The sequence below is a fragment of the Terrapene carolina genome, unplaced genomic scaffold, assembly GCF_002925995.2.
Source record: "Terrapene carolina triunguis isolate 2854851 unplaced genomic scaffold, T_m_triunguis-2.0 Scaffold231, whole genome shotgun sequence".
NCBI lineage: Eukaryota > Metazoa > Chordata > Testudines > Emydidae > Terrapene > Terrapene triunguis.
The window spans coordinates 16,647,504-16,666,880 of NW_020664582.1; the positions used below are offsets into that span (position 1 = coordinate 16,647,504).

A 19,377-nucleotide genomic window follows, 5' to 3' on the forward strand; every position below is an offset into this window, starting at 1 on the left:
GCTAATTTTATTTGTGAGAGAGAGAAACTAATTTGTATGTGGCTATCGAGTCATGGAGGTTAAATACAGTGGATACTTGCCAAGATCTTATGTCTAACACCACTATTTATCCAATTCCATTTCACCAGAACTTTCCCTTATCTGAAAGGTAAGTAAGTCTCCTAATGTGATACAGTTGCTGCACCTTGTTCCCGGGTTTATCCAAATATCTGTGTACTCAAAACTTGTCAGATACACAGATACCTTTTCCCCATGTTTCTTTATTAACATTTTTATTTTCTATAGACCTGCTGACACACTTCTCCAACCTAGGAGTCCCCCAACTCTAAACAACTCCCTAAACTAAAACCAGCTGATTGGGAAGCTGTGTGTGTTCTGTTTCTATGCTTCAGTAAGCTTTATTGTGTGATACTCCAGCGCACAGAAGCCCATCATGGACTGTATAGCTTAGCAGTGCATTTTGTAGTGTCTATATACAAAACCTGCTGATGTGTGGGAAAACCTCAGAGCAACTGTATCAGCAAGGAACTTCAGAAATGATCTGGGGGAAGATTACAGCAGCCCTGGCATGAACGGGATTAAGGCCAAACATGCAGTGCTATCTGGTTAGATTAGAGAGATGTGTGAGAGGAGGTCGTGCCCATCACAAGCGTTAATACTTTTACTGATCTCAATACCCTAAATGCAAGTGAAAGAAATGATTTACCATTTCCACAGCACAGTTGTAGATGAGTTTCTCTGCGGTTACACTGTTGATTTCATCTACGAATCTTTGCTTGTCAGAGAAAAAACGATTCAGCTTTTCTGTCAGCTTCTTACACATGGTGATGCAGAATTTATATCGTTCATTCAGAGTTTTGACAACTGGAGAAAGTCAGCGTTAAGAAGAGGTTAAAACATTTAAATTCAACTTTACAGGGTAGCTTTCTAATCAAGTGAGTCTGTTTATCTTTGTAGTTTTATTTTACCATCTACGGTGTCATTTTTGCTGTCGGGAAAGTATATCAAATAATTTTCACTTCATATTAATAATTACCCATTCCCTAACCACTAACAACATCTTTTTGTCATAGTAATTAAGCAATTCTGTGTCTGCAGTTCTCTCTCTCCAGAAGTACAAGTAAGCATGGTCAGTTCTGGAAAGCGCTAAGATACCTCTTTGCCCAGCTGATTTAGTCGAAGTTTCCTTAGGGACTAGCACAGCTGCAGGCAGGAAAGGAGTATGGTGTCTGGCCACAGTGAGATCCTGAATGTTTCAACTTAATTCTTTTCAGTGATGGGCCAAATAAATGTCAATAATTCACAAGCAAAGGAAATGAAACTATCAGTGTCCTAAAGCAATGGCTGCATATACCTTGTTTAACAGCAGTGGATGGGTTCAGTTTTCCCGATTTGATCTGTGCTTTGGCCAGATGCAGAGAAGATGCTAGTAGCTGTGCTGCTTTCATATACAACACCAGCTGCTCTACTTGTCTGGAAAAAAATAATTTATCATTTCTGATTTTTAAAGATTTTCTTCTTTTTCAAATAAAGATATTCAACCCACAGCCAGACGCTCAGATATTAACCAGACACCCTCCCAATGGCTCTGCTCCCCACACTATGTGCTGGCAGGAAATAACTGTCGGGGAGTGAGGAAACAGGTGTACAAAAATGACAAAGCACCCCTGGCCCTCTGTGCAGCACTGGTTGTGAGAGAACCCATCTCTCTGGCCAGGAGAGAGTGCACATATAACCTTTGCTTTCATGTACAAAATAGAAGAAACCCAATTTCTTGTTTGTAGGTTAATTACATGAGGCCAATGTCCTTCCAGAAAGCCCCTGCTTGCACTTTTCTCTTGAGTGTCCTTACAACCACCCCTCCACCCCCCACCTAGGGGTTACTTTCAGAATTCCAGCATTTGGGACCATCACACACATTAGTTCTTTTTTTTGCAGGAAGGGAGAAATGACTGAGATTTCCACTCCCATCACCAGCATGTTCACCTTATTTCTCCTCACTTCTAAAGGTTTCACATCAGGACTGAGCTGCTTCTCTGACAGAGGCTTAGATGTGACTCCCTTTGGAACTGAGTATTGCTGCTCCTGGTCAGCCAGAGATGGTTACTGACGGAGTCATGCAAAGAGCTCCCTTTTCCCCATAACTGGGGGTGTGAAGACTGGAGCTCAGATTCCCAGGCATGACAAAGCGTAACACTGCTCCAGGCAGCAGCAGAAAGGTCACTTCTGACAAAGTCAAAACGAGGACTGTCATGCGCAGACATATGAATTCATCTGAAATTCACTAATTCTGTAACAACTACTTAGCCAAATACCTACCCCCATTCTTTGCTTAGCTGGCTTATCTGATCAACAACCACACTCTCCTGAATCTGATACAATGACACTGCAGAGGTGCACAGTTCTGGGTTTCCTCCCCGTACTGCTGTCAGGTCCAGTACACATTCTATAAATGTCAGCATCATGTTCAGATGACGCAGTGTATCTGTATGTTCTCTCTGTCAGAAGGAAAAGAGAAGACAATTGAATCACAATAGGCCATGTGGCAAATACATGGCAGCTATCTGGGGAATAGTCAGCATCCCGGCATCACTGTGCAATACACACAGTATTAATACCACTAGGTCAAAGGGAATCGAGATGAATTATCTTGCTTTTAAAACAAATCTAAACATATTGCAGATGTACGCTAAAACCTTGTAACAAACGCCCAAAGAGTAGGACACTGAGCTCTAAGTTTGTTGAAACCAATCTGTAGAGTGACTAAAGAACTCACAAGTGGCATGTATTATTTATTATTTTATCAGCAACCACAAGGATGCTAGACACTTGTATAGGAGAAACCAAAAGAAGTGTTCAGCTTTTATTGTATAACATATTTGGTATCTAACAACAGAGTTGATCTAAAGCTTCAGTATTTAACGTCTGCTTACAGACAGGCTCATTTTGTCCCCTAAGAAAAGACAGGAGATACAAGGAACAACTGTCAGCGAGAAAAGGACAAACAGAGAGGGAACTTTTTTCAAGCTTTGCAAAGGGATATTGTCCAGTAAAAAGGAAACTATTAAAAGCGCTATTCAGGCAGATCCTCAGCCATATTTCCATCATTTCTAAGTAATCATTTATTGGCATTAAACATGACAAAACATTAATTTTTCTGTACCTCCATTAATGTTTCCTCGGGCAGTTCAGGAGCTTCAAAAGTGATAAAACCCTCTAAGCTGGGAGGTGAAGTACCATAAGACATGTACTTCAGACTTGGAGCTGCCTCTGCTCCAGGAGGAGAAGAACCCATATAAATACCGGGAGGGGAGCCCATATATACACGGCCACTAGTAGAGCAGAGAGACCCTCCAGAACTGTTTGATCCAACTATAGGAAAAATAAAACACGTTCAGTCCAACAGCTTGGTCCATCTGGCAGCTCTGGGCTAAAGTTAATATAAAGCAGAAGTCACCACAAATTCACAAGTTTCTCGTTATGCTTTATATCGTCGGTCCAGCACCTAAGCAGCATTCCTTATTGGACAGTGAAGATTTATAAAATGGGCATTGAGAGAAGAAAAAGTGATTGGCTGACCAGGATTCTGACTGCAGGTATCCGGTCAAATTCGACAGACAGAATCAAGTTCACAAAAACACCCTTATGTAGATATGCTGGACATCCACACTTCAAATGGAAGAAGGCATTTAGCCTGTTGGCTTCTATATTTCAAAGCACATACTAAGGTGTGCTAGAATCCAGTATGCTTGCAAACCTTGTGCATTATTCCTTGCATACTGTGTAACACCAAAGGGCAGAAACAGGTTTAAAAATCTACTTTTTTATATCTTGGAACAAACAACTGTGTATGCCATCTGAACCAGATCCCATCACATACATGGTGTAGACTGTCACAAATGTACACTGTAGAATGTTCAACTAGCAGCTCTACCCCTCTCTTAAGGAGAGAAAAAGTCAGAAGACTTAGACTGACATTCCTCTCTAGTCCTGATTATTGTTTAACACCTGCTACAGCATTGTCCTGAGGCCCTACTGTGCCATACACCTTACAAACACGGGCGAAGAATCAGATCCCAGTTCCAAAGAGCTTACAAATTTAGGCATTACATTTGCCAAAGATACATTGTTTGAAGGGGGTGTCTTACCTGAAGTTGTTCTAGTTCTGAGGACCATGTGGGTGCAAGTAGGAGGGGTAGCACTGTTTGGAGGGGAACCCACAGTAAACATTACTGCCCTAGAACTTGCTCCAGTTCCCATGGAAGGAGGTGCCATTGCAATTCCACAGGCCCCTGCTGGAGCTGGAATAAAAGGTTTACATGGTATGATGATACAATACACAGCACTCTCTGAAACAGAGCCAGACTTTGGACTAGACTGGGGAAAAATGAGGGCATCTTCGAAGTCTGACAGCAAATAATACCATATACCACAAGTAGTGCTGGGCCACTTGGCTGAACACAAACAGAACTAAGATGCACCCTTAGCTTTCACATCCCCTTCCAAGTTCCACTTGAAACTAAATTTGCTCTTAGCTCTAAACTCTTCTCCTCGTGGAAGAGAACTAGAGATGACTTTTGAAAACCTGGAGACAGTGCTTAGACCCTATGGAAATAGATGCTATAGAAAATAAGATAGGCAGGAAGGAGGCTGGAAAAAAAAAAAAAATCAGGCCTCCATGGATAGCACCCTGGTTTCAAAAAACCATTGGGAATTCTAGCCATAAGGTTGGTACAGCATTCTCTGTTGACTAGTTTATGGAAGGCACAATCACTAGCCTTAGAAGATAAGACAAGCCAGCATGATGGAAGCTAACCTCCATGAGAAAACAAGCTGGAATAAGAAGATGGAGTTGCAACAGAGGTAGTGAAAAAAAAAACAAAAAACAAATAAGCATACACAGTTCTGATATTTTTATCATTAGGGCAGTTCTGGGAGGCTCCTATTTACAGACAGTGCCCAACTATATATGGTGCTTTATAAAAATAGTCAACATACACATGCAGAAATCTTCTGAACAGTTTATGTTTGTGTCAAAGTATTATCAGAAGCAACATGAGTGTTGGTGACACAGCAACCACTTTAACCAGTGAGAATATCCATAAATACTCCTAATACTGATGGAATGATAATTTGGCTGTATGCTTTAAACTACAATAATATCTGAATGAATCTGTTCTTTACCTGTATCCATTGGTCGCTCAGCATTGAGGCTGTCTGTGCTGCCCTGATATAACTGGCCACCAAGGATAGTCTTCGCTTGCTGATCTGACAACTTCCCAGTACTGACAGATCTACACAGAAAAGCAAATGAAAATGGAAAAAATTCTCAATGTAGCCTCCTCTGCACCTCACAACTGAGGGTGGCTTTGTGGTAGATGTTACACATCTGATTTCAAGAATTCTCTGTAGTATCAACACTGGACTTACTGAAATAAAACTGACTACAATCGTGCAAAGACCCCAAAGGCTAAGACAGTATTTCAAGTTTAGCCATATTAAGTTTATCAGAATTCTGAAGTAAAAACTGGAAGGAGGCTAATGGTGGGGACTAGAACTCCAAATTTAGATGATCAAAACAAATAAAAGGGAACTTAACAGCAATACGGTGAAGCAGTCCAGGATGTCAACACTATTTTTTTTACACTGCACGTGAGGTTTCTGTGGTACACACTAACCTCCAATGTCTCCATAGCAAGAAACATCTCAAAACAAACCACAGGCTATAAATTGCACGCAACAGCACTCTGGTTTCAGAACAGCATGGCAATTCTATAGACAAGTTATGCCTACACAATGTCTGCAGTTTGTAAACAGATATGATTTCTACCTGCCAAACGGAGCCTTGCTGTGCTGTTCTACTGCCTGTTTTTCACTTCCTTGTGTCGAGTGGAAGTGCGTGAAATCCCTTGGGTCAGTCATGTCTTTAGACTGCAATGGGACATCCGCCGAACCCTGACGACTAACCAAGGCCAGCAAGTTTGAGGATGCTTGAGTCTTAGGTATCTTGAAAGGAGCAGTTGCCTAAACAAGCATTGCATCTGGTTAGCATACAAGTGAGTACTCTCAGATACTGAGATAGCTGTAGGTAAGTACTATATTGTAACAGTTTTTTTCAGACAGAATTAAGTTTAACAAACCTTAGTGGGAGAGCCAATAATTGTTGGTAATGGAGTTTTAAACAGCCAGTCTGAGCTCCTAGGTGATGATCCCATATGTTTTGTAGGTGATGTTCCCAGGCTGACTGGCCTACTTGGCTGTGGAGAGTAGCTATACCCATACCCTGCATATGATGGGCATACAGGGTCTGAATGTTGCTTTCGAAGCTTCTGTTTGTTCTGGTAGATATCTGTTAGAGTTGGGGTACTCTGCAGCCTGGCTCCCATCAAGAGGGACTGCGGTGACTGAGACTGTGGTATTGGAGAACCTGGGAAGAGGCACCAAGAAGAAAGTGTGATTCTGCTAGCAGTGGCTTCAAAACAGTCCTACAAAATATGAAACATTAAGCGATTCTGAAGTTAATCTGAAAGGACAGAGTTTTGTATTGCTGTGAGATATGTTTGTTCATCAGCTGGCAGGAGGAGTGGATTCAGAATGCCAGCTGCCTGAACTAAAGGCTAGACGTACATCGAGGAGTGATACACAACATGGTCAATCGTCCAAAGGGACAGGATTTCAAGGTGACAGCTGTACTGGTTGCTTCAGAACCTCTGGAGAGTTGAGCCATAATAAATGAAATGGTCAGCTCCAACAGGTACAGCACAACACGTGCTTAACTCTCAATTAAACAGCCAAGAGCCCGGATAAAAGAAAGAGTAATGGAATTACACTATTGTATATAGTATCTGAAGGGAAGATTTTTTAGGACAGTATGACTGAAGTTACTTTAAACAATGACAGTAATTACTAAAGGAAAGCTTTTCAATCATAACATTACTAAAGGTGGAAATGGGTAAGAAAAAAAGCACAGGAAGTGAGGAAGGGAACCCACCCTTCTGACTTTTTCCTATTCTGATAATCTTTTGATAATAAGTCACAAAAGGGATTTAAAGTTTTTTTGTTTTGTTTTTTTAAGTTTAATGAAACAGTCTCCAATCATAAAAGGCAACTCATCTCATGGCTTCTGCAAAGACTGCAGATACTAACAGAACAAGGTAATGCAAGGGGCCATTACTTGGATCATTTGTTTTCTACCCTCCACCAAAGGGAATATTTCTTAAAAACCCCGCGTGCCCAAAACAAGTCCACTCCTTGTCACAAATGTCAGGTTTTTCTTGTGCAAACCCAGACCAAGGAACTTTAGGACCCATTTGGTTAAATAATGAGCTTTGAGTAAGGAGTATTCTCTCAAAAGTTGCACCCACAAAGAGGTGCCCTTCCTAAAGGAGGTATTTTCTGTCTGTGCAGCTGAAGTTCCAGGTGGAGCACTAAAATGCGATGCTGTAAATTCTGTGTTCCTAATGGGAATGCAACTAGTTTGTTAATATCAAGCTTCAAACTCAAAATGGCCAGTTATCAATGCCATCGGTTATATACATTGAAATTTGATGGCACCCTCTTATACTTCAGATGAGGTATTGCACCAAGTGAGGATTGTACATAATACCGAAGTCTCATGGTCACAGCCTTGCTGATAACGCGTACCTCTTCACAATCTTAAACAACTCTGACAGTGAAGTGCTAACAATTCACTTATCTTTAAGTCAAGTTGAAGAACTTTGAAAATACACCACAGTGGTTAATTTCTTTGCTTGTTTTCCATGCTATACTGTATAGTAACATGGCAATATATCTGTTTCTTAAGAGGAAGCCAAATCAACAGTTTTTTGAATTCAGGTTCTGTTTCATAAACCGGTGCTTCCAAAACCACTCATCTTAAACCTTCTTCCAAGTTCATTCAATGAAGTGCCTGTAACTATTTAGCCAAGTCTTTTAATTACCTTATGAGGCCTACATTTACTATAGTTAAAGTGACTGTGACCTACCTCACTTTGATTTGATTCCATTCCATTAAGCAATGACTGTTTTGGAAATAACTTGCTTGCCCACAATTCCAGAGTGCTCATGTCAGATTCTCCCTCTGAATTCTCAGCCAGCAGTTTTGATTGTTTGAAATCCCTTCGCTCTTCTGCTGGAGAGTTTAGAAACTCATCATCTGTCACTTCAGAAATCCAAGTCTCAAAGAGACATTGGCTGATGTTTTTTAATTCAAAGTTTTTAGATTCTTTTGTAAATTGCTCTCTCTCCTTTGTTGGCCAAAACAACTACGTTCAGGAGAACACTTTCAATTCCTCGGAAATGGTGGTGGTATTTCACTATCTCTGGGCAGCCATGATTTCCATGGGTTTTGAATCTGAATACCCATTTAAATGCTTAAGACAGATAACTGCAGTTTATGGTATTTTACAATTAAAAATACCAGAATCTTTTAATATTAAGAAGTGGTACAAGTCAAATATGAAAAGGACTTAAGCAGTTCATTAATAAGAGGTAAAAGAATTTAAACACTCAAGAGGCTATAAAAAGAGAAGAACTGAGTTGTGGCAGGGTACATGTTTAAGTGAATTTGTTGCTGGCGTGAAATTAACAGTCCTATAAACCCCTATTTAAGTCAAGAATAGATACACGTACAACTTAGGGCTTGTCTATACTTACCGTGCTGGTTCGGCGGCAGGCAATCGAACTTCTGGGTTCGATTTATCGCGTCTTGTCTGGACGCAACAAATCGAACCCAGAAGTGCTCGCCGTCGACTCTGGTAATCCTGCTCGGCGCGAGGAGTACGCAGCGTCGATGGGGGAGCCTGCCTGCTGCGTCTGGACCGCGGTAAGTTCGAACTAAGGTACGTCGACTTCAGCTACGTTATTCACGTAGCTGAAGTTGCGTACCTTAGTTTGAATTGGGGGGTTAGTGTAGACCAGGCCTTAGAAAGTGGCTTAATCATATTCTGGAGGGATCATCTTTTGAAGCAAGAGGATATTTCAGTTTGCAGACCTAGTCACATTCCTTGACCTCTGTGGAGACTGCTAATATGAATACTAACTGTGCTGGTTATTTGTGTGACATGGAACCACCATGGACACGGAACTCATTTCACACAGGCTGAACAGTTGTCAGATATTAAACATGTTTGGCTACTAGCTACATTTGTCTTAGGGCTGGTCCACACTGGGGCGGGGGATCGATATAGGAAACGCAACTTCAGCTACGAGAATAGCGTAGCTGAAGTCGACGTTTCCTATATCGAACTAAAAGTACTTACTTCGGGTCCACGCGGCGCAGGCAGGCTCCCCCGTCGACAGTGCTTCCTCCTCTCGGCGAGCAGGAGTTCCGCAGTCGACGGGGGAGCGCTTCTGGGATCGATCTGTCGCGTCCAGATGAGACGCGATAAATCGATCCCAGAAGATCGATCTCTACCCGCCGAATTAGGCGGGTAGTGTGGACCAGCCCTTAGAAGTGAAAGATTTCATTACCAGAGGGCAGTTTTGGGAAACAAGTTTCAAGTAAACAAAAAAAATTCAATAGCATATCTTAACATTTAAACATCTTACCTACCGCATAAGAGATTTAGATTAAATCTCAGGAAAAACTTCGTAACTCTAAGAACAGTAGGACAATGCAGCAGACTGCCTAGAGAGGCTGTGGATGCTCCTTCACTGGAGGATTTCAAAAAGAGGCTGGATAGCCATCTTTCTTGGATGGTTTAGACACAACAAATCCTGCATATTGGCAGGGGGTTAGACTAGATCAGGGGTTCTCAACTTTTTTCTTTCTGAGGCCAACCCCAACATGCTATAAAAACTCTATGGCCCACCTGTGCCACAACTACTGGTTTTCTGCATATAAAAGCCAGGGCAATTGCCTGGGGCCACAGGGGCCCACACAAAGCTATGTTGCTCAGGCTTCAGCTTCAGCCCCAGGTGGCCGGGCTCCAGGCCACAGGCTTCAGCCTATGCAGTGAGGCTTCGGCTCTCTGCCTCGGGCCCCAGCAAGTCTAACACTGGTCCTACTTGGCAGACCCTCTGAAACCGGCTCGCGGCCCCCAAGGGGGCCACAGACCCCTGGTTGAGAACCGCTGGATTAGATAACCCTTGGAGTCCCTTCTAATCCTATGGTTCTATTTCAGAATAAGATACCTAACATTTTAGATAGTTCAGACATAAGTGCCCCTTGAGCAGGAGAGAAATGGACCAACACTGGTGGCAAAGTCACTATTTAAACCTTAGTTAGAAATGGTGTAGTGTGTTCTTCTGAGCAATTCTTCTGTATCCCTTTTGAGTAGTCCTTCCAGTAGGACCCATCTTAAATAGTATCAAATAAAGCATCATGAATCCCTATCTCCTCCTTCCTCAGTTTGCTGCCTGCAGGCCCTAATGGTTTATGATGAACTAAGTTTATTGAATGCTTAGCAACATTAATGTCAGACACTAGTCAGTTCCCTGAGGGAATGAGGATGGGAATGTTGAACACAGACACTAATATTTCTTGCTGTCATTTCTCATGACATGCTGATCTATCACAACCACATTTCAAGAAGTACTTTACTGTTACTGATTATATTCCAAATTCATTTCCATCCTTGGTTAATAACCTGCAGGGGACCAGAATAAAGAGCGGTTCTTTAATATTGTGAACTACAGAGACGAGTCAATTTCTTATGGTCTTGCGGACGGACTACAGGGATGGAGATTGGTGACATAGGTACTTGTTCTAAATACTACCAACTTACCCTGGAACCTTTGGTAAGCCACTTGGGGGTAATGGAGGCATAGAAAGGCTGTCTATAAAGTGGGACTAAAACCCAACTTCATCCAGTGCTTTCAGGTCTATAGTGAAATGGAACTTGGCCTAATGCCACTCACCTGAGGCATTTCTACTCCTTGATTCATGCCCTTGAGGTTGACCACAGCAACAGTGCCCAAGCTGCTCAGGTATGGTTCCAACTAAGCAAATTAAAAGCAAGAATATAAGTTTACATTTCTACATTTCTGATGAAGGAAGGACAACAGTATGAGAACAACAGACTGCAGGCTTCTTTTCAACGTGCTTTCTTCAAACAATCACTTAACATGAGCCACTTTTGCAAATGAAATCTAAATGGACAAGATTTGAATTTACCAGATACTCTCATGTCAAAGTTATTATGCCTGATATACCTCCCCTCATTATCTACCGATTTGTGAGCTTACCTAAGGGCGAAGGAGAATACGGTCTCGAAGACCCTGTGGACAGCCTGCGTCCAACACCTTGCGCAGTGTCTGCTGGTACTGGTGAACAGGAGCCCATCTTCAGAAAGCCCATGGGGCTGGTATTAGACCGCCTCACCACTGCAGATCTAAAAAGATCAAACCCAAAACAAACTCTTGACGTTTTAGGGAAGCATATGAAATTGATGCTTATCCAAATATGATTTTAATGAGCCTTAAACTGAACCCTCCACTGCAAACATAAGCAGCATTTTATATCCTTTGGTCACAAAGTGGAATCACAACTTTTGATGCTGCTGTAATATATTACAAATTAGAAGTCATTTACCACAAATGTTCCCAACCTTTAGACAACTCATTTTACCAGTTCAGACACTAGTTGTAATAGCCTGTGCAATTAAGCCCACAACAGCGCATGGACCCCTGTGAACTCCCATCGCTGCATGCACAATTGAGTGGGAAAGCAGGCAACAGCAACAGACTCCAACACAAATGCTGATCATTAAGGCAGAAAAAGGGAGCTTAGAATATACCCATCAGAAGAGTTTGAAGTACTGGACCTGGTATGTGGATCAGCTGTTGGGAACAAGTTATTAAAAACAAAGTAAGGCCCTTGCCAAACTGCAGCAGTATAGCCTCAAAATTAGAAATCATGAAAAATCCAGATAACTATAAAAAGAAAACTAGGTTGCAAGTTATCGGTTTCTTGAACCTAATGTTCTGGCTCCAGTGGGTACCGAAATAAGATAAATGGGCTGGGAGGCTGGAGATCCCATCCTCACATTGCAAACAGTCCTTATGCATGTGGTGGGGTTAGTCAGCCAACAAGAAGCAGAGCAATCTGTTGTCAGAGGACCAGAAAGGAAGAAGCTGAGAAGGGAAGGTCTCTGGCAGCATTTACCTTACTCAAAGAAAAGTAGTGTAGTAAACCTTTTGAAAGGGGGGGCAGTTTCTGTCCCACTCCCAAGGCTCTATAGAATACTGTACAGGACAAAGAGTGAAAGTTTGGGAGTGGACCAGGAAGCAGCAAGTCTAGTTCACAAGAAGAGCTTTTTATTATTATGAAGCGCCAATTAACAACTCACATACCATAATCTGTCCCTTGATGGTCTAATAAAACAATGCATGCATTCATCCTATCATTAACATGTGAAATAAGAACAGAAGAACTTATTACTGACATTTCAGTGCATGTCATAATGCTATAGAACATACAAAGAAGAGAGCAAGAATTCATCCTTTTACTTCTTTGGGCAACATTTTAGAATGGAAAAACCAAGTATATTCTAGGGCTTCTCTACTTCTCTTTTACTGAAAAACTCACTACACTGCCAGCCATCTAACTGCAGATTGTGATGAACTAATACGTTGTACTCATTCTAAAGTCTGTTTTGAATTATTCCATGCAAAACATTTAAACTCTTCGTATAATTCAGCTTACACAAATGTAACTCTGGCAGTAATTTACTATGCAAGAAAGCAGGCCATCTTTCAGTGTATAAACACAAAGGAAGGCCACGAGAAAAAGGAATAACTCACCTCGGTGATCCATGGGGGTTTGACACAGGGCTGGCAGTAGATGTGAGATTCTGCTCTATACGCTGATAATTCCGCAACTGAGTGGGAACCGGAATAGGTGCCGTTTCGCTGCGTGGGGACACTGAAGGCTGACATTGTCTGAAGTTGGAAGGTATTGAGAGAGGAAATGACTGCTGGTAAGTGGGTCTCTTGCTAATTTGTACCATTGTCAGTATTTAAAGAAAATCCCAGAAACAGGCAAATAAACTCCAGTTTTGCAGAACTTGTAGACAACACAGTCTGCAGTTTATCCAAGTTTGGCTCAATCACTTACAAAGCAAGATCAAGACCAGTTTGTCACTAATGAGCTTTTCTTACACTGGCCTTCTGAGTGCAGAGAACTGCAACACTAACCGGCAGAATCAATCCTGCAGCACAGTCTGCAGATAAGCAGAACTCCATTCCTCCCAGTCAGACTCCTCTGTTCACTACCTTTCAAAACAAAGTGGTTCTAGGAAAACCCACGGTGTAAAGAACAGGACGTTCAAGAGCAAAATTGACTGGATTGTTTACAAAAGCGACTAAGGCACAATCAGAGATTTCCCAAGAGACATTGTGAATTCATAAAAAGAAAACAGGTTACGTAATCAACTCCTACGTGCACAAAGTGACCAAAACACACCTGAACACTAAACCATTTCATCAAGCTGCAGACGAGTTTTATGTACTTCAGCTAATAAGTGTCAGTGACTTATCTCTCAAAGTTCGTTTTGATAAGTGGATCAACTTTCTCCATGATAAGAATTTAACCAGCTATCACCACTTTCAAGTAAAAACATAACAAGCACATTTTCCAATTAACGGATTCCTCCAAGGAAGACAAGGTATCCTATCTAGTCCCTCATACAAACTACCAACCTCAGAGAGAAAAAAATTATCGGAAGGATTGCAATCAAACCATTTTTAGAAGCATTGTGTGATTGATATTTAATTTCAATCATTTTCTAATTTATAATGCATTAGTTTATATTAAAAATCGATTCATAGCTTTTCTTCTATCCAGGACAAAGGTAACTTGCGAATACACAATATAAAACCTGTTCAAGTTTGTTTTGTCTTTTTAAAATAAGACCCAGTGAGATTTGTCTGTCCTTTTTAAGGTCTTTTTTTCTGTCTTAGATGCGGTCTCCCTCCTGTCCCCCATGGCTCTCTCATGCTTCCCCTTGGATAACTAGTGTGTAAAACATGCCAGCCTTTATTAGGTATTCTGCTTCAGCAGACGAAGACAAACTACCTAAATGCACCAAATTTTATGTAGCATCTTGAAGGATGTCCTCCATTCCCCAAAAAGCCCAATGCTTTCACGCTGATGAAGGAAGCACTGGTGATTCTAGACTAATGACTCTCACACTTCACTGAATTTTACTAACAGCAAACCAAACCACAGTACAGGAGAAAAGCATAGGGTTATTCAGCTGTTGGGGAAATTGATACATATATGCCAAACATAACAGTATTTTTCTAGAATGTACTTCCTTTGGCTAACCCCATTGCCAAAGCAATACTCCTACTCTTTTCTGATATTGGTTTCTCACCTTTATAAACTGAAATCCCTCAGCAAGTTTTATATACCAAGAAACTGAAAATCCAGCAGATTACTTCACATACTGGTACTAGTCCTGCGTCCCATACGGCTCATAACATTTCTTTCCAGAAGCCAGCTACAGACGACTGAATGACAAACTCCACACAGATACTGAAGATTGGGAGAAAGAACCACCTCAGTGTAATCGCAAAAACGCACAGACTATAAGGACCAATTCTTCTAACCTTGGCTTTAACCCCAAGGGTACCTTCATGATGATGTGCCCAAAAATCAGCCTCAGCCTACCTCACCCCTAAAGAAGCAGAAGAGAACCCTGCTGGTAATCTAGCCTGTGAGCTGCGGTGGGAGCAACAGGGGCATAGTTGGGCCCACAAAGGAACTTTAGAGAAGGTAGTGAGAAGGGAAAGAACGCAACAGTGTGAAGCAAAAGGAAGGGGGAAGTAGCAAACAGAGGAACGGAATAGAAGGCAAACTGGAAGGAGGAAAGGACATCCGTGCACTCCTGTGTGGAAGCTAACTCTAATCAGACAGCAAGGGTCCTCCTGAAGTAGTCAATTTCAAAAGAATTTAGAACTATTTTCATCTTCCAGATGAACCTTCTGTTCCCTCCCTCCACAGTTAGATTTGAGCTATTCCACCACGCATGTTCTGGTCTAATGAGATGCTCCTTCAAGGAGCTGCAGAAAACCACTGGAAGAAACACTCAGTGATGGGACAGAGGAGCAGCCAGTCAGCATAACAGAAAGCTGAGAGCCGCAAGCAGGCAGAAGTGCCAGGTCATCTATTATTCAGAAAGAAATTCACACTCTCAGGGGAAGGAAGTGGCAGACAGAAGTAGACAAAAAGCAACAATTTTTCCTACCCACCTTGCTAAAGCTGAAGGAAATGAGCAGTCACCGCAACCACTGCCTGGCTTTGGTTCTATTGAAATCTGGATTCTTGATATTATTTTGAAACAGCTGCATTCATTACTTTGCCGTTCCATTATATGAAATACTGCTTCCTTATACAGCACTGAATTCCCATTCACTAAACCTTTTAAGGATCTCATGACTTGCTTTACTCAGAGGCTAGATCTACACTGAGGGGGATCGATTTAAGATACGCAAATTCAGCTACGCAAATAGCATAGCTGAATTCGACATATCCGAGCCGACTTACCCCGCTGTGAGGACGGCGGCAAATCGCCCGCCGCGGCTCCCCCGTCAACAGCACTTACTCCTACCTGCGCTGGTGGAGTACGCGCGTCGATTCGGGGATCGATTGTCGCGTCCCGACGGGACGCGATAATTCGATCCCCGAGAGATCGATTTCTACCCGCCGATCCAGGCGGGTAGTGAAGACAAGCCCAGTCTAACACAGTGAGGCAAAACAAATGGATAAAACTGTTGTGAAAATATCTCCTAACATAACATGATCTACAACTCCCCTAGGGATGGTGCTTCCTTAACGATAGAGAGCGGTGCCTCTTCTTGCTGCTATTCAGTGACTAGAAACTGTTGTTAATTCAGGAGTCGCTGTGAGCACATTTGAGCAGATAATACTCTGTCACCAGTTTTCTGGCAGTCTCATCGGGCTGCAGAACTCCAGCTCATATTTATAGAAGTTTCTCAGCTTTGCAACCATTAAGATATTCTGCACCTCATCCGCTGCAGTGGTGAATCTGCCAAAAGACAGTAATGAAACCACAGCTTTAAGGGCTACATGCTGAATGTAAGGGCCTAAAGCTTCCGTGCATAGAGGGCAGGCTGTACACAGAATCTGTACAAAGGCATCCAGTAGCATGATGGGGAAATGCCAAGAAGCGGATGCCCTACGTCTAAATTCCAAGCGCAGGGGGAGCAGCAGTTACTATATCTGTAGCAGTAGCAGGGGGTGGTGGCTATGCAGACACTTCAGGTCATGCTGCTGGGTTGGGTGACGTTCTCTCCCCACCTGATCTCACTCCCTCTTAGTTATGTGCAAAGCTCATTTACTTGGACTTTGTACAGCAAGTTCTTCATTTCGCCCTAAAAAAAGTGAGTTGCCCGTTTTTCATCTCCTGAATATTAACTACAAAGTAATTTAAAGTCAACGTTGTGACCTATTTCCCTGCTCGTTGTTTCATTGAAGAAACATACAGCTGTTCTTGGGAGGGCAGTGGAAGCCTACACCCAAAGTCCAACCCTGGGTATGATTCATACAGTTACACAGTTTAGTAAAATTAATTTAACCAATCAGGAAAAAAAAAATCATTTCTCCATAAGACTTAATTATACTTGGTGAAAAATTCGTAATTAACTTTAAACTAATATTTCCCAGCTTGAAAAACAAAATCGCCTTGTAGTTTGAACTGTATAAAACCAAAATATCATAACCATCAGTAATACACACACACACTACTTTTTCAACAAACTACATCCAAAGCAGCTCAATATTCTTAACCAGTTTGGCTGTTAGGTCACCTGATACCAGGTCACCTATAATAACCAGACCTAGTCATTCAAATTGTGATCAAGCAGTAATTAAAAAACCTGTAGTTGGAATACCAAACACCTGTTCCTAGCCAGCACAAATAAGTGGCTCTCTGACATTACCAATTTGGAAATGCACCTAAAATACTTTTCATAACTTCAATTAACATTAACTTTGACTTTAATTTAGAGCATAAAGAGGCTATTAGAATATACTTACAATATTTTGCATGCAAGGCAACTCGGACCTAAAAGCCATTAAAAAATCAGCTATTCTGTTTCTCTGCCCTTAATAGGTATAAGCTCCACCTTTTATATTTAGCAGCCCATATGTTAGCAAATTTTGCAAACTGCTTTGTGGTCAGCACAAAGTGATAAACTTCTCTTCTTATGACAAGCATTTCTAAACAAAAAAAAAAATGCAGTATCATCTTCCTGTAACATTAGCATAAGCCAAGGAAACAGTCAATATCTGCAGTCACTATTTGGATAATCATCCACTTTTTCCCTTGTATCAAAAATAGGGTTATGAAATGCATTATTTCATCAAATGACAAAATTTAATTCTCCTGTTTAGATACTAATAGAAGCAGGGGTACACATGACGTTTTCCAAATGTCACCAAGTCAAAAAAAAATAAAATTAATTGCCGTTTGTCAACATCATCATCTGACAAGCTGTACCCAGAACTTTGTCTTCAGTTACAGTCGGAGGGAAGTGTTTTGAACATTTAAGTGAGGTATATTGCAAAGCAGAATTCCACATACAGAAAAAGGGATTGTAAACCATCTTCTCCTTACAGATAGCTAATCAACACAGATTTCCAAGGTACTGAAGGATGTTGGTGGATCACTAACAATTAAAAACTCTAATGCACGCTAGTATGTCTGAAAAGCCAATGTGCTATCAGCGTACCAGAGAGACAAGGTGGATGAGATAATACCTTTTATTGGACCAACTTCTGGTGGTGAAAGAGACAAGCTTTCAAGCTACAGAGTTCTTCCTCATGTCTGTGTAGCTCAAAAGCTTGTCCCTTTCACCACCAGAAGTTGGTCCAATAAAATATATTACCTCACCCACCTTGTGTCTCTCATATCCTGGGACCAATACTGCACACATCAGTGTACCAGTTTATCAACATTTAACTGCAACAGCCTCCCTTTTTATAGCTCAATAGCTGCTTTTAATGTCCTGTATCCCTAACTGGAGATCGGTGTGGTTTACTACGTAATGCTAATCAGACATGTAGACCCCTTCTCTGGAGGGCTGTGCCTGGACACCTAATGCTGCTGGTGACATTCAGAATTAATCAAAAAGCCAAACACAAATTCTTTCTTTCCTCAAGGAACTTAATTGGGTGCATCTGAGCCAGAAGCTAATTGAGCAACCTTCTACTGCTAAAACAGTTAACAGCAAATACTAAAGAAAGATCTTAGATAGTAGCACTATCCTAAATGAGTTTCCAGTAAGCAACAGAAGTAAAAAAAACAAACTCTACAGCAACAGAGAAATCATTAAAAAGATGGGAGAGCAACTCAATAACATACCTGTTAGCTGAACCAGAAGAACTACTTCGGGTGGAGCTTGAGGATGGTTTCTGTAAAGTTCCTGAGCTTCCAGAAATGGTTAATGGTGACTGCCTGTTAAAACAAGAAGCCACAAACACTGTCACAGAATATAAAGAACTATCTGTAAGAAGAAAAAAACATTTAGTTCTCTGTAGAACTTGCTGATTTCGAGCTATTTAAATAGTCATACTGTGTTCTACTGGGAATATTCATCTTCCAGTGGAAAGTCCACACTTAGCAATGTAAAATTAAACCAGTCACTGCCAAAATCCAACAACTGTAAAGCTGTGCTACAACATCAGTTTTAGACTATGAAACTTAGTTCGATAAAACCCAGCACATATACCCTCCACACATCATGAAGTCGCTTGAAGCCCGTCTGCCAGCTGCTCCCAATGGCATATCATCTACAGAAAAAGGCAGAGAACAAATTGAAACCAACATAATTTAGTCAAGGCCTGAAGTTGTATCTTCAATATTCTTGCTTATATGAAATCCTTTTAATGTCTATTATACTTTACATACATGCAAACTAAGAAACTTTATCGCCATATTAGCAGCAAGAAATATGAATTGCTTCACAGATGATTTCACAAAAGATATCCCAAATCTAACCCAAACTTAAGCTATTACACAGAAAGTGGTTCTGTAACAGACTGTTTTTGAAAAGTAATATCAGAAAGATTTTATTCCCAAATTATCCTAATATTTAAGGAAAAGTATAACTAGTTACGGTATAGCATATCAGCACTGCGAAACCTACACCACTGATCTCCAGAAACTCCTTGGAACACAAAACAACTTAACTGACCCAAAGATACTGCACAACATTTTTTAAAAACGGAGACATTTGCAGTGGCATGGGGAAAGCAGGTGATTAAAACAAAAACACTAAACATCCATGGCTTATGTTGCCATTATGCAAGTTTAACAAAAATGAAAACTCTGAGTACCACGAAACACAATGTACACTATAAGCCTTGTGTGAAACTGTATGGTTGTGAAGTCTAGCCTTTCATTGTTTCTT

At 41.3% G+C, this 19,377-nt stretch overlaps 1 protein-coding gene across 2 annotated transcripts in view; it reads right to left on the reverse strand.

Annotated features, from left to right (window-relative positions):
- The window catches only part of ULK2 (unc-51 like autophagy activating kinase 2), a 53,504-nt gene that overhangs the window by 3,267 nt on the left and 30,860 nt on the right, over positions 1 to 19,377 (reverse strand). For both annotated transcript variants that reach the window (XM_029912516.1, XM_029912515.1), the window contains 13 exons: positions 18,697 to 18,757; positions 18,330 to 18,422; positions 12,745 to 12,882; positions 11,188 to 11,333; positions 10,861 to 10,941; positions 6,141 to 6,427; positions 5,831 to 6,024; positions 5,185 to 5,294; positions 4,149 to 4,301; positions 3,164 to 3,372; positions 2,320 to 2,498; positions 1,355 to 1,473; positions 707 to 864 (listed from right to left, as the gene is read on the reverse strand). In XM_029912516.1, the coding sequence (XP_029768376.1) occupies positions 707 to 864; positions 1,355 to 1,473; positions 2,320 to 2,498; positions 3,164 to 3,372; positions 4,149 to 4,301; positions 5,185 to 5,294; positions 5,831 to 6,024; positions 6,141 to 6,427; positions 10,861 to 10,941; positions 11,188 to 11,333; positions 12,745 to 12,882; positions 18,330 to 18,422; positions 18,697 to 18,757 (1,928 nt within the window). The remainder of the gene's footprint in view (positions 1 to 706; positions 865 to 1,354; positions 1,474 to 2,319; positions 2,499 to 3,163; positions 3,373 to 4,148; positions 4,302 to 5,184; positions 5,295 to 5,830; positions 6,025 to 6,140; positions 6,428 to 10,860; positions 10,942 to 11,187; positions 11,334 to 12,744; positions 12,883 to 18,329; positions 18,423 to 18,696; positions 18,758 to 19,377) is intronic.